The 14,488-nt window shown below is 37.2% G+C and overlaps 2 protein-coding genes across 3 annotated transcripts; one reads left to right on the forward strand and one right to left on the reverse strand.

The window, feature by feature from the left end:
* Positions 1-26: 26 nt before the first annotated feature.
* On the forward strand, positions 27-1,822 carry LOC106361848. The gene is made up of 8 exons (XM_013801655.3): positions 27-474; positions 600-680; positions 778-837; positions 936-979; positions 1,104-1,146; positions 1,234-1,305; positions 1,385-1,486; positions 1,574-1,822. Exons 1-8 carry the CDS (start codon positions 139-141, stop codon positions 1,691-1,693), a joined length of 858 nt encoding a protein of 285 aa, XP_013657109.1. The 5' UTR covers positions 27-138; the 3' UTR covers positions 1,694-1,822.
* Positions 1,823-1,893: 71 nt separating this feature from the next.
* LOC106361847 (inorganic pyrophosphatase TTM2-like) lies at positions 1,894-5,412 on the reverse strand. 2 transcript variants are annotated; one of them, XM_022690244.2, is made up of 12 exons: positions 5,229-5,412; positions 4,561-4,907; positions 4,378-4,492; positions 4,109-4,304; positions 3,915-4,028; positions 3,657-3,830; positions 3,387-3,581; positions 3,117-3,233; positions 2,913-3,037; positions 2,707-2,821; positions 2,362-2,622; positions 1,894-2,272 (listed from the first exon to the last, which is right to left on the reverse strand). In XM_022690244.2, exons 2-12 carry the CDS (start codon positions 4,898-4,900, stop codon positions 2,027-2,029), a joined length of 1,998 nt encoding a protein of 665 aa, XP_022545965.1. In that variant the 5' UTR covers positions 4,901-4,907; positions 5,229-5,412; the 3' UTR covers positions 1,894-2,026. The 2 variants fall into 2 exon arrangements, with proteins under 2 accessions (XP_022545965.1, XP_013657108.1); XM_013801654.3 differs by having other exon boundaries at positions 3,111-3,233.
* Between the last annotated feature and the right edge of the window lie 9,076 nt (positions 5,413-14,488).

Here is a 14,488-nt window from a genome sequence, read left to right on the forward strand (position 1 = left end):
AATTTGGTATGATCCGGTTCAGAACTTCAACCAAACAGTTTATCTCAAAATAGACGGAGCAGAAGAAAGAAAGCTCTCTGTCGCCGTGGGAAAACAATCAATCTCATTTTCTTCTTCTTCGCCTCTTCCTCCTCCTCCATGAATCTCCTCAAAACCATTCATCACCAGTTCACCACTACTCAATTTTACCACTTCTCCACTACAAACTCCTTTGCTTCATCTTCTTCTTCTCTGCTGTCACTCTCTCCACAAAGACCAAGAATCTCTCTCGTTTCCTCCTCCAACCGAAGCTGCCTCGCACTCTCGAGCATCTCCAGAGCTTCGTTTTCAGGTAATCGAGAGGATGGGAAGAAAGAAGAAGCCGAGGAGGGAGATGAATTGGTTTACCAGAAGACGCTGAGACTGGTGGAATGCGCCATGTTCGCTGCCGTCACCGGGCTTGTTTATTTTCTCAGCAACTCTCTCGCCATTGAGGTTCGTTACCCATTTCGTGTTTTGTTCAGTTGATGAAGAAAGTAGTCTCATTTAGCTTTGTAGGTGTATAAAAATGATAACTTTGGATAAATAAAGGATGTGAGAGTTACACTTTTTGAACGCAGAACTACTTTGGGTGTTTCTTTGCGTTGCCAATAGTGATATCTTCGATAAGATGGAACATTGCAGGCGGTAGGAAGACAATGGTAATGTAAAGGACATTCCTTTTTTCACATGTATTGAAAGTTTGTTGGCACATTTGCTTCAAGTCTTTGTGGTGTTTGTTTGTTTGATTGTTATCAGGTTGCTACTGTCATGCTCTTGTTCATATTATCAGGTCCAGTCAAAGCATTGACTTACTTTGTAAGCCTCCCTCTTTGCTAGCTTGACAAGCAGAGTTGTATCTTCTGAAGCTTAGCAATTGCATGACTTTTGGTTAACTTGTGGGGTTTCTCTTGTAGCTTATGCATGGTCTTCTGGGGCTTGCAATAGGTTCTTTGTGGAGGTATTTGAATTCATATACTCGTCTCTATCTTGCACAGTTTTTAGTTCTCGACCGCAAAAAAAAAAGTTCAAACTGCTAGACGCTTACTAATATACATCTTACCTTCTCCTGTGTCCATTCTCAGGATGAAGGCAAGCTGGCGTCTCTCAATTTTCGTGTGCACAATGGTGAAATTTCTACTTCCAGTAATTGACAGACTAGTTAACGGTTATCTCTCCTTGTTTACTTGTATTGACGTGTTTCTTCCCGTGCAGGTCCGAGCATTGGGTCTCATAGGATATGTTCTGACATCATCCTTCTTAATAAGAGAAAACATTCTTGCTGTGGTAAGCCTCTTCCCCTTAAAAAACCTATCACTCTTTTCACCCAAAGAAGCACTCGTGCATTACTGCATTGTTCTTGCAGATCACAATTAACATCTACGCCTCTCTCTCCTATGTTTTCACCGCCATGGGCCTCAACCTAATGCCTTCCATGAGCCTCATCTATATGATATTCGGAACAGTGGTAGGCAATCTCTTTATCACTCTCCTCTCTCTCTATATAACCCGCTAGATAGAAGAAGCTGAAGAACTTACCTCTGATTGTCAACAGCTGTTGCTAAACAGTGGATTCTTCGTGCTGTTGCTGCATATCCTCTACTCAATCTTCCTCACAAGACTCGGAATGAAATCTTCCTTGAGGCTACCGGCTTGGTTAGACAAAGCAATATGATGGCTTTCACAGGATCCACACAGAAACTTATGTAGGGCCGACATATGTAAAAACTTATGTAGGGCCGACATACAAATCCAAACCCAAGACAAAAATTTGTTTATAATCTGATCAGTTCTGTAATTTTCATATGAAACGTTCAGAAACCGAACAGAACTAGCAACCAGGTCTTGCCTTTGAGTATGAACCAACAGAAGAACAAAATGACTGAATCTTATTAAATATAAAACTAATCGAGTATGTGTCATCGTCTACGTAGAAAAACCCACGAAAGCTCTCACAAAACGCCTCCAGTGAGAAAATAAAAAAGAAGATCCACAAGGGTTATTGATGTTATTGCCGCTTGTTAATGTAGATCACTACTACTCCTACGCTGCAAAGAGCCAAGGTTGTTAACACGAGAGGGAGGCTACTAGATTCCACACTGGATAAGAAGAAGAAGCTTTTGCTTGATCTGCTGCTATTGCTGCTTCCTGTTCTTGCTAGGCGTGACCTTTCGGCTGAGTCTTCCCTAATCAAACTGCACAGATTATCCAACTGATGCATCACTTGACGCTGTCCACGTGAGAGGGTCGATATCTGCTTGGCAACAGAACCAAGCAACTCAAGCAATTTAATACAATCCAAATTTTATTTAAAAAAAAAGAAAATAATGTAAGATGACTTGCCTCTTCCATTAATGGCGAATCCTTGGCTAACTGCGAAGATGAAGATGAATGGGGCATTATGGAATTTGTCAAACAGCCATTGTCCAGACCAGATATGAAATACGAAGTTGGAGCTGAGCCATTGCAGACTTCTATGCTCTGCTGTGTTGGAGCGTTCTTGTTGCAGCTCAACTTTGAATTTAGCTCTTCAATCAGGGTTGTGAACTCATCCATTCTGTCATTGAGAGATGATATTTGTTCCGAAAGCTGAGTCATAAACCCCTAAAAAATAGACAACTGCACTGTTAACTTTGATAACGATTTTAAAGTGGCCAAGAGAGGAATGAAGGAGAACAAATCTGAAACCTCGTTCGCTGGTGAGTCGTGGTTTCTTTCTTCGTACCTCCTATCGCTTGAAGAATAACCAGCAAGCTTGGAGATATTCTTATCTCTTTGGGTTGAATATGACTGTGACATGCCTCTGTGTATCATAAATGGCATAACAACTATAAGGAAACATGTATGTGGAAGTAACAAAGCTTTCTTATACACTCCTTGACACAAGTGTGTACCTTAGGTTCTTATTTCTCATGGCTACTCTATCTGCAGACGCTCGTAAGAGTGCTTCCTTGGGACTTGAACTAGACACCAAATCCTCATCTAAGCTAAGCTTGTTCTTCAAATCATCTGGTAGTGCCTGTAATAGGATGGGACTTCTAATCAGGAAGTCTATTGAGATGTAATAAAAAACTCAAAAAATAAAATCATACCATTACTTCATTTATCAGCTTCTCAAGTTGTATCTGTTCAATATAGGTGCGTGGAATGAACGATCCTTCCAATCCTAGCTGCTCTGCAGTGCTCTGTACAACTTGCCGATCTTTACCTTGCACCTGATTATAACACATTTAGATTTCTATTATTCAAAAGTCAAATTGTTTTCTGGATAAACAAGTTGCATACTAACTGGGAACAAGAATGCCATATCATAACGCTACCAATTTTCAAGCAAATTGTGATTGATGAATGAGTTTAGATAGACAAACCTGCAAGTAGTGACGATTCAGTTGCTCAAGCCAATCGATTTTTACAATGACCTTTTCAGTAGCAAAGACATGGCTGTTCCTTTTAAGTATGGTTGCTATAGTATATCCCAATGCCATAAGCCCACCAAGTAAACGAACGCTCACTTCAAAAGTAATCCTTGGGGATATGACAAAAGGAGTATCCGTAACCCATTCCTGCACATCAAAAACCATAATCATAAGTACTCACCACATCATTTTAAGCATCTTAACATAACCAAAGGGCCAAACCTCAAACATGAGGCTGTATTTTCCATCTTTATTCCGCATTCTCAGATATGACTGGCAAGACTCTGGATCTTCACCAGGAGGAAGAAGATATATATCATAAGTCTCCTCCTTAGTCTCTGTGTGTCCTTCGGAAAGGACCGCCTTGATCTGATCAACGGATACATCCTTTCTTGACTACAACAAAACAAAAGCAAAAGAACTTCAGTTTATCAAACGCAGACAAGATTACAGGACACAAATGATGTCATTTTCTCAAACCTTCAAGATGTATGTTGGGCTCTGAAAACCAGTGAAGGGATTGAATTTATTAATGATTTTAATTTGAGCTGTCTGAAGATCTGGCTCAATGAAAGCTTTGTACATCGGATACACCTACATTAACAGTGGAGTCTGTAGAGGTCACTCAACCAATAACAGCCAAGAAGCAAGATATAAAAGAAACAAGAACAAACCGTCTCAGATATCTGATGTATGATCTCCTCTGGCTGTTGCCCTGCACGCTGTATATCACGAAGAACCCGTTTCACAAGATCAAAGTGAACTCCACCAGTAACAGACACACGAAGGTCCAACAAAGGTCGCAGTTTTTCACTCAACGCATAGATTCCTTCAATAATCACAATCCTAGAAGCTGGAACATCAAGTGTCCTACCAAAAAATTAAAAAAAAAATGTTTCAGTGGAAATAACCACAAAGAACACATGCTGGTTGTATGCTTTACCTGTATCCAACACGAGAGCTGGACTTAAAATCATATACAGGAACCTCAACTTGTTTCCCTTCCTTCAAATCCTCAAGATTCTTGAGCAATGTGTCATAGTCCGTTAACCGTGGATCTACATTTCCCAATAAAAACGATCAAAGATCTTTCAATGAGCAAATATCAAAGATGAAAACTTCTTACCGTCAAAGTTCCCATCAACAATTCTACTAGCGTCATTATAGTTATCCATCGATATGACAGCAACACTAGGCAAAAAGTTGAGTATCTTCTCGGTGAACACAGTCTTTCCAGCGCCAGATGGACCAGCCACACCAACCAATACGATCCCATCGTTCTTCTGAGAGAGCAACTGGCACGCACGGATAACAGCAAAGAAGCCCTTCTCAAACGATAACCGATCTTGAATAGGAACTATCTCGTACCGAACCGAGTCTCTTCTCTTAACCAATTGGACTTGGTCCTTTAAAAGACCGTGTCTCTGCTGATGAAACTCGATCCCGTTGATGTCTTGACCCGTCATGAACAAACTGTAAGAAAAAGAGCAGACTTGGATTGAGAAGACAGAATCTAACAAGCCCGAGCCGACAAAACACATCAAAAGGCTGGAACTTTACTGGAAACGAGTTCACATTTTTACACTTAAACCCATGGGAACAGTAACCAAACAAGCAAAAAGCTACAAACGAAACGATCAAACTGTTACATAGCAACACTCATGAGCAGAGCAGTGATCACAGGATGTAGAATAACAGTGAGAAACACACAAACATGGAACCAGATTGGTCGAAAGGGAAGACCCATCAACGAAAAACGAAAACTTTGGAGCCCGAGTTTGTGTTGGCACTCACAGAGGAAAAATGTCGATAGCTCCTGGTGGCAGAGAGCAGTTTCGATTCGATTTGGCACAAAACTAGGGATTTGGATTATTTGTGAGAGTGTCTTTATGGGGGCGAGAGATTTCTAGAGAATCTCTGCCGAAAAGATCTCGCCGACCCACGAGGTAACGTTAGCTAAGAGAATGAATGAATGAGAGAGCCTATTTAAATATTTCGAAAATATTAAACCGACTAAATATTAAAGTTAAGCTGAAAACAACATGAAATTGAAGTGTATTTTTTTTTTGTAAATGATGAAATTGAAGTGTTATTTGTGTATAACTTTTACAAATCCATGTATTTAATTAAATGCTATCGCTTTTCTTTTTTTGATATTTGTTTATGTTATATAATTCTTTTAGTTGATATATTTTTTTATTTTTCCTTTTAGATATTTCCCCATTTTCTCTTATAAATTATAAATTTAGCAAGATGAGTTAATAAAAGGCTATGTGTATATTTGATATCTATACTATTATTTGCGAAGTAAATTTTTGCATCCAAACTCTCACGTTGAAAGTTATAGCGGTTAATATCTATATTACCCTTAATGAATTTTTATATATAATTAAAAAGAATTTTATGTTAATAATATTAGATTTATATGTTATATTAGATAATTGTAAATTATGATAAATTTATCAAATAAAAACATATTTAAAAAGAAAAAAGTTAATTATTATATATATTGTGTTGTTATCTAAAAATAAAATTTTCTACTATAAAATTTAAAAACGAATTTATGTTAATAATATTAAATTTATATGTTATATTAGATAATTGTAAATTATGATAAATTTTTCAAATAAAAAATGTTTAAAAAGGATAATTATTATATATATATATATTGTGTTGTTATCTGAAAATAATATTTTCTATTATAAAAGTTAAAAAAATTAAGATATAAAAAAATTCAAATTTAATATCAATTATGTAAAATTTTGTATAAAGATAAATTGTCAAAATAAAAAAAATATTTTTAACAAGCCAATTATTATATATATATATATTATGTTATTATCTGGAAATAATATTTTTCTACTATGAAAATTAAGAAAAAAATTAAAAAGATTATGCCCGCATTTGCGGGCCAAACACCTAGTATAAATATAAAAGTCGAAAAATATTTATATATGCAAAATATTTTACTATCAGGAAAATATAAAAAAAAAATAGATATTTGATATTTCTAATTCTATCAATACAATAGTTTTGATTTGAGTGATGAATATATTAGAGAACTTTACTTCTTCGGTAGGTTTGGGCAGAGAAGAACCAAATAAAATATTTGAATTTGTAGTTACTTATTTTTACAACAATAGTTTAGTAAGCTTTTGTTGAGTATCCTTCTTTGCTCGAAATAGAAACCTACTATTTTCTATAAAAATTTCACTCATTAATTTGGGGATGGTCAGTAGTACGTTGGTACTTCACTACCACAATAATTGATATTTCGTCCACATGTATTATTCATATCATCGCATACGGGCAAGGATCCTCCTGAGTTAGCAAAAGAAGAAGATACTAAATCGAACAAAATTTAATGTGTTCTTTCACTACAAGAAAACATCGGGATACTGAGGGAAAAAATCGTCGGTATGTCATCGGAATAACGTTATTCCGAGGACATACCGACGAAAAAAGTCCTCGGAAATAACTCCTCGGAAATTCATAATTCCTCGGAATTCCGTCGGAATTTTCCGACGGAATTCCGAGGAAACAAAATTCCGAGGAAACTCCGAGGACACAATGTTCGTCGGAAGGTTCCTCGGAAAATACCGAAGGAATTCCGATGGTCCAATCCTCGGAAGTTTCGACGAAATATTTCTCGGAATATTTATCGGAAAATTCCGAGGGAAGAAAGTTCCTCGGAAAATTCCGAGGAACATTTGTTCCTCGGATAATTCCGAGGAACATTTGTTCCTCGGAAAATTCCGAGGAACTTTCTTCCCTCGGAATTTTCCGAGGGAATTGAGTTTCTCGGAAAATTCCGAGGAATCCTTTCCCTCAGACAATTCCGAGGAACTTAATGTTCGTCGGAATTTACCGAGGGATAAAAGTTCCTCGGAATTATCCGAGGACCTCCATTCCCTCGGAATTATGAAAAAAATTATTTTTTTAAAAAATTTATTTTTTTTAAAAATTATTTTTTTTGGAAAAAAATTAAAATTTTTAAAATTTAAAATTAAAATTGAATAAAACATAAAATAAAACATAGTAGATAATATTCAAATTTAAATAAAACATTCAGAGTTTTTGGAAAAAAAAAAAACTACGGGTCTTGAATGTTCGGGAACGTCTCGTTCGGGTACATCCTCTTCATCATGTCCATCATCTGCTCGTTCAGCCTCTTCTGGGTCTCATAGCCCGCCTGTTGAGCTGCCATCTGAGCCTCCAACGCAGATATCCGATCATCCTTGTCCTTCAGCTGAGCCGTAAGAACTTCTGGATCAACATACGCATGTGGTGCAGAAGAAGGAGCAGCCGACCGGGAGCGACGACCCAAACCGACCAAACGTCCCTTTTTCTTTGGAACCGACTGAAATATAAATAAAACGAAGTTAAGATAATTTAAATTGATGATAAAATAAAAATCAAGAAATAATTAAATTGAACTTTTAAAAAAAAAAACTTACCGATTCAACGATTTCGTTGATTCGAACCCGAGACAAGTTGGTCGAGGCCGTCGAATCGTCATCATCGGTTTGAAGCTGAGACACTTCGTCATACACCTGAGTCTGGACCAGGTCGACCACGTCCCTCACAAGACCATCATCAATCTGGCCGGTCTTCTTGTTGGTATACGCCCTTTTCATAAGGGCGAGATCATCAACTGGGTGGCCTTCATTTTCTTCCGCCTTGAAAAAAAATAAATTAGACAAACATTAGAGATTTGAAAATGCAAAAAAAATAAAATTCTGAAACTTAAATAATTGAAGAAAAAGCGGTTGAGCTTACCATGCGATCCGCCAGAGTGGCAATAGATTGAGCACCCAAGTTATGCTTGTAGATGCCCTTTCCTTTACGGTCGCTCCTGCGGTTGTTGGAGTTGGTGGAAGAAGTTTCTTTCGTCTCTTCTTTATCCCAATGCGCACACAACTCCTTCCAGACCGTGCCGTTCATCGACTTTGGGACCTTTTAATTTAAAAAAAAAAAGTTTAATAATTTTAAAAATAGTTTAATAAATTAAAAATTGTTAATAAATTAAAAACTACCTTGTTTACTTCCCACTTCTTCTTCCACTCGTACATCTGCTTCCCATAGTTGTCCATAACTTTATGGACAAAATGGTGATAGATAGAGAGCGTATCATCGGCATTCCAGTTGAATTCTTGCTGAAATAGTTTAAAAATAGTTTTTAAGCACAAAAATATAATAGTTTAAAAATTACAAAAATCGTCGTTTTAATAAATAAAAAATAGTTTAATAATTAAAAAAATAATTTAATAATTACAAAAATAAGTTTTAATAATATTTAAAATGTCTAATAAATATATAAATTAGTTTAATAATTACAAAAATAAGTTTTAATAATATTTAAAATGTCTAATAAATATAGAAAATAGTTTAATAATTACAAAAAATAGTTTTAATAATATAAAAAATATAATTTAAAAATTAGAATACTTACCGCAAACTGCTGAAACCACAGATGCTGCTTCTCGACAGGGAAGTGAGTGAAAGTCGGATGTCCGCTGTCGAGGGCCGAGTACATCATACGGTTGATCCATGCGCTGATCCCGTTCCCGGATCGGTTGAACCTAACAAAAAAAATAAATTATTAATAAAAAAATAGTTTAAAAATTAAAAATAGTTTAAAAAATAAAAGTTTAAATTACCATGTTTGACCATGTCCATGTGGATACTCAGTGAGATAGGGAAGATGGTCACGACCGGGCTGTCGAACCAACTCCGCAACCCTCATCACTCCCAGAGGACCAGGTGCAGCAGCGGGACCAGGAGCGGGTGCAGCAGCGGGAGAGGGAGCAGCAGGAGCGAGTAATGGAGAGGGAGATGTTTGGTATGAGCTGTGGGGCGAAACGGAATCCTGAACATGGCTGGAAGAACCCCGAGACTGGCTCCCCATACCACCCCGGCTACGACGCTGGCGAGGCCGGATCTGATCATCATTAGACCTGTAAATTAAAAAAAAACATATTTAAAAATTAGTTCTAATAATTTTAATTAAAAAAAACAGTTTAAATTAAAAATAGTTTAAAAACATAGTTTTTAATCACAAAAATATAAATAGTTTAATAATTAAAAAAAGTTTTAATAAATAAAAATACTTTAAATTTTAAAAATGTTTAATAAATATAAAATTTATATTTTACATATAAAATACAAAAAAATGTTTTTAAATATTATATAAATGATTTTAATCTTAAAAAAGTTTTATAGATTTTAAAAATGTTTAATAAATTTATAAATCATTTTTAATTAAAAAAAAAGTTTTAAAAAAAAAAAATAGTTTAAAATTTTAAAAATGTTTAATAATATATAAATTTATATTTTACATATAAAATACAAAAAAAATGTTTTTAAATATTATATAAATGATTTTTAATCTTAAAAAAGTTTTATAGATTTTAAAAATGTTTAATAAATTTATAAATGAATTTAAAATGCAAAAATAGATTTTATATACAAAAAACGTTTTCAATATATATATATATAATTTCAAATTCGATTTTTATAACCACAAAATTGATAAAAACTAAAAAAAAAATTCAAATCAAGTGAAATACATAATCAAACTCCATTTTACACAAATCTACCATTCACCCTAACAAAATCTATAAATCTCATTCCAAAATCATCAAATCTACTTAAAAACCATACAAATCTAACCTAAAAGAGTGGGATAGGGTTCTTACATGATTATGGGGGAGGATTAGGGGAGAATCGCCGGAAAAACGGGAGAGAGAACGGTGGAATCGCCGGAAATCGCCGGAATCGCGAGAGGAGATGTGCAGCGGCGCGGAGAGAAAGAGAGAAATGGGGAAGAAGATCGGGCTCGCCCTAATCTTATGAGGCGTCCGACGGAAAATATCCGTCGGAATTTCCTCGGAAATATTTTATACTTCCGTCGGAATTTCCTCGGAATTCTATGATTCAATTTTCCCGAAATATTTGGCGGCTTCGTTTACCCGGTTAGATGAAAATATTCCGACGAATCCAGTTTCCTCGGAATACCCTCGGTAATCTCCGAGGAAATTCTGAGGAACCAGGGTTTGGGGTTTTAAAACATCGATTATTTTCGCCGTATTTCATTTCTTATACAATTATAATGCATACCATTGAGGATTCTTTGTATAGATGATCATAAACCATGAAATAACACAATTTCAAAAATAATTCTAAGTATTCCCTTTACCGTTTATTAAAGTGTATAAGTGTTTCTCTTACGTTGTGTGGTTTTCGTTCATGCAATCGTAAAAGTGTTTGTTATTGGATAAAACACCAAAGTTCATAGTTCCAAACATCATAATCTGGTTATGACACTTAATGAAGGTTATATACGTGTTATTCAATCCGTAAAACGTTGTTTTCGATTTAAAACCCCCAGTTCCTCGGATTTTCCTCGGAATATACCGAGGAGATTCCGAGGAAATCCTTATGTTCGTCGGAATTTCCTCGGAATATACCGAGGAGATTCCGAGGAAAAAGAATCTATAATCAAATCCCCATCTCCTCGGAATTTCCTCGGTATTTTCCGAGGAAATTCCGACAAACATAAAGAGTTCCTCGGAATTTCCTCGGAATTTTCCGACAGAATTCCGAGGAACTTGGGGTTTTCAATCGAGAAGATCTATTCCGAGGAAATTCCGAGGAAAACCTATCTGTCCTCGGAATTTCCTCGAAATTTTCCTTTAAAAAAAAAAAAAAAAGGTCGAGGCTAGTCTTCTTCCGAGTCGTCATCACCAGATGAATCTGAATCTGGATCTTGGTGAAACTCTCCAATCACTGGTTCATCCTCTTCGTGAACGGCGGCTTCTTCTCCGAAGTCAGTTAAATCGACTACAAGGCCAACTCCACCTAAATCTTCTGCTGCACTTAAGTTGCCGGATGTGCTTGGTTGTAGTGGGTCTTCCAGCTCAGAACTTCCCTGAACTCGGCCTCTCGGGTTGAGTCTTGTAACAGTAACCCATGGATCATCTCTGTTCCTTACCCGGGGGTACTTGATATAACAAACCTGATCGGCCTGAGAAGCAAGAATGAAAGGATCATAATATTGCAGCTTCCGTCTTGAATTTACTGATGTAACACCAAATGCATCTGTTCTCACACCTCGATCTGGAGTGTTGTCGTGCCAGTCACAATAGAAAACAGTACAGCGCAATCCAACCATGCCCAAATACTTGATTTCCAAAATCTCATTTATGTGTCCGTAGTATACATCATCTCCTGATGCAGAACAAACACCAGCATCGTAAGTCGTACTCGAACGTCTCCTCTTCTGAGTTGTGAATGCATATCCTCGAGTACAAAATCTCGGATATGACTTCACAACAAAGTTTGGTCCAACGACCATCTCGCGTATCCAATCGTCAAATGTTTCACCTCTGGCCAAACCATCACTCACATAGGTAAACATCCATCCACCAAATTCTCTCTGCTTCATTTCTTCTAGTTCGTCCTCTGTGGCGTATCTATATTCTAACCGCTTTTCTGCCATGAAAATCCTTTCATATTGAAGAACATCTTCGCAGTTGGTGAGTAAATATGTTTGCAAATGACTGCGCTCCTGATCAGTAAGTCGACGGTCTTTTGGTTTTCCGCTAAGTCGTCCAACGTCTGTGAAAATGTCTGGAACCTTCCAATGATATGTTGCCCGTTCGCCTCTATCATCATGCCGAGCAGGTCTTCTGTTTTTGGTCTGAACTTCTGCTGGAAAGTAGTACTCGGCAAAGTTTGAAGTTTCTTCATTGATCATCTGTGCGACTATAGACCCTTCCACCCTACTTAAATTTTTCACCATCTTCTTCAAATGGAACATATACCGCTCATACAGATACATCCATCTATACTGCACAGGACCACCAAGCTCCAATTCTCTTACCAGGTGAATAACAAGATGCTCCATAACATCAAAAAATGAGGGAGGAAATATCTTCTCAAGGTTGCACTGAATCACAGCTATGTTAGTCTTCAAATTTTCAATACCTTCAAGAGTCACTGATCTTGTGCATAAATCGCGGAAGAAACCACTTATCCCTGCAATTGCTTCATGAACATTTCGTGGTAATAGTTCCTTGAAGGCAAACGGAAGGAGACGCTGCATCATTACATGGCAATCATGGCTTTTCAAGCCAGTAAACTTTCCTTCCTTTCTGTCGATACAGTTACGCAAATTAGATGCGTAACCGTCTGGAAATTCCACATCGTTTGAAATCCAATCAAAGAACGCATCCTTTCCCGCTGCATCAAGTCGGTATATGGGAAAAGGAGCCCTACCACTCTCATCAACATGAAGTTCTGAACGAGCACATATATCGACTAAATCCAGTCTTGACTTCAAATTATCCTTTGTTTTACCTTGAACATTAAGGATCGTGTTCATCAGGTTGTCAAAAAAGTTCTTCTCGATATGCATGACATCTAAATTATGCCTTAGTAGATGATCCTCCCAGTATGGCAGATCCCAAAAAATACTTTTTTTGTGCCAGTTATGTAGGTTTCCAACACCATCTACCGGAAAATGCTCATGTCCACCGACGTCTGGCGTTCTTTCTGCACCAAAATCTCTAAGTTGTGTCTTCAAATCTTTCCCACGAATTTCCGGAGGTGGACTGTCAAACACCCTCTTGTTCTTCGTAAACAAATTCCTACTTCTACGATATGGATGATCTGGTGGTAGAAATCTCCTGTGACAGTCAAACCAACACGTTTTCCTTCCGTGTTTTAGTTGGAAAGCATCAGTGTTATCTTGACAATATGGACATGATAGCCTTCCATGCGTTGTCCATCCAGATAACATACCATATGCTGGAAAATCACTTATTGTCCACATTAGTACTGCCCGCATTTGAAAGTTTTCTTTATACGAAACATCGTATGTTTCAGCACCTTGAGTCCATAGTTGTTGCAACTCATATATTAGTGGCTGAAGAAACACATCAAGTGATCTCTTAGGATGCTCTGGTCCGGGAACGAGAATCGAGAGGAACAAAAACTCTCGTCGCAAGCACAAGTTTGGGGGTAGGTTGTATGGTGTAAGAATGACTGGCCATAGAGAATACTGTCTTCCACTCTTGCCAAACGGGCTGAAACCATCAGTACATAATCCAAGGTAGACATTTCTTCTCTCATACGCAAAGTCGGGATACTTTGATTGGAAATGCTTCCACGCTTTTGCATCTGAAGGATGTCTGATCTCACCATCTGTTGAGTGCTCCGCATGCCATCTCATTGGTTGCGCTGTGCGTTCAGACAGATACAGCCTCTGCAACCTTTCCGTCAAAGGCAAATACCACATCCTTTTATATGGTACTGGAATTCTTCCACTCGTATCTTTATAACGAGGCTTCCCACAAAATTTGCATGAAACCCGCTGTTCATCCGCCCTCCAATAAATCATGCAGTTGTCTCTGCATACATCTATTACCTGATACGATAAACCAAGACCAGCTACGAGTTTCTGAACCTCGTAGTATGAGCCAGGAGCTACATTATCTTCAGGTAGAATACCTTTTACATAATCAGCAATCGCATCCACACAGTCTTCAGCCAAATTATAATCCGTCTTAATGCCCATCAATCTTGTAGCAGATGATAAAGCTGAATGACCATCTCTGCAACCTTCGTACAATGGTTGCTTTCCAGCATCCAACATATCATAAAATCTCCTAGCTTCGGCATTGGGTAAATCTTCCCCTCTAAAATGATCATTTACCATCTGCTCAGTACCTACACCGTAATCTACATCCGTTCTAATTGGATCTTCTAATCTAACCGGTGGCTGAGGTTCGCTAGTACTACCAAGTTCATAATCAGTTTCTCCATGATGATACCAAATTTTGTAACTTCGTGTAAACCCACTCAAATATAAATGAGTCCAAACATCCCATTCTTTAATAACTTTTTTATTTTTACAATTAGAGCAAGGACATCTTAACATACCTGTTTTTGCTTCCGGTTGTCGGTGAACTAACCCCATGAATTCGGTTATACCTTGTTGGTATTCTTCCGTAAGCAATCTCGTGTTCGGATCCAAATGAGGTCGATCGATC

This window comes from Brassica napus, chromosome A8 (assembly GCF_020379485.1).
Source record: "Brassica napus cultivar Da-Ae chromosome A8, Da-Ae, whole genome shotgun sequence".
Classification (NCBI taxonomy): domain Eukaryota; kingdom Viridiplantae; phylum Streptophyta; class Magnoliopsida; order Brassicales; family Brassicaceae; genus Brassica; species Brassica napus.

Excerpts from the sequence above, each read along its gene's own strand:
- LOC106361847 (XM_013801654.3), bottom strand. The coding sequence starts at position 4,900 with ATGACGGGTCAAGACATCAACGGGATCGAGTTTCATCAGCAGAGACAC. Across the intron at positions 4,029-4,108 it reads TACATCAGATATCTGAGACG|GTGTATCCGATGTACAAAGC; the intron begins GTTTGTTCTTGT and ends CTGTTAATGTAG. Across the intron at positions 3,234-3,386 it reads TGAATCGTCACTACTTGCAG|GTGCAAGGTAAAGATCGGCA; the intron begins GTTTGTCTATCT and ends TGTTATAATCAG.
- LOC106361848 (XM_013801655.3), top strand. The coding sequence starts at position 139 with ATGAATCTCCTCAAAACCATTCATCACCAGTTCACCACTACTCAATTT. Across the intron at positions 838-935 it reads TCAAAGCATTGACTTACTTT|CTTATGCATGGTCTTCTGGG; the intron begins GTAAGCCTCCCT and ends TTTCTCTTGTAG. Across the intron at positions 1,487-1,573 it reads ATATGATATTCGGAACAGTG|CTGTTGCTAAACAGTGGATT; the intron begins GTAGGCAATCTC and ends GATTGTCAACAG.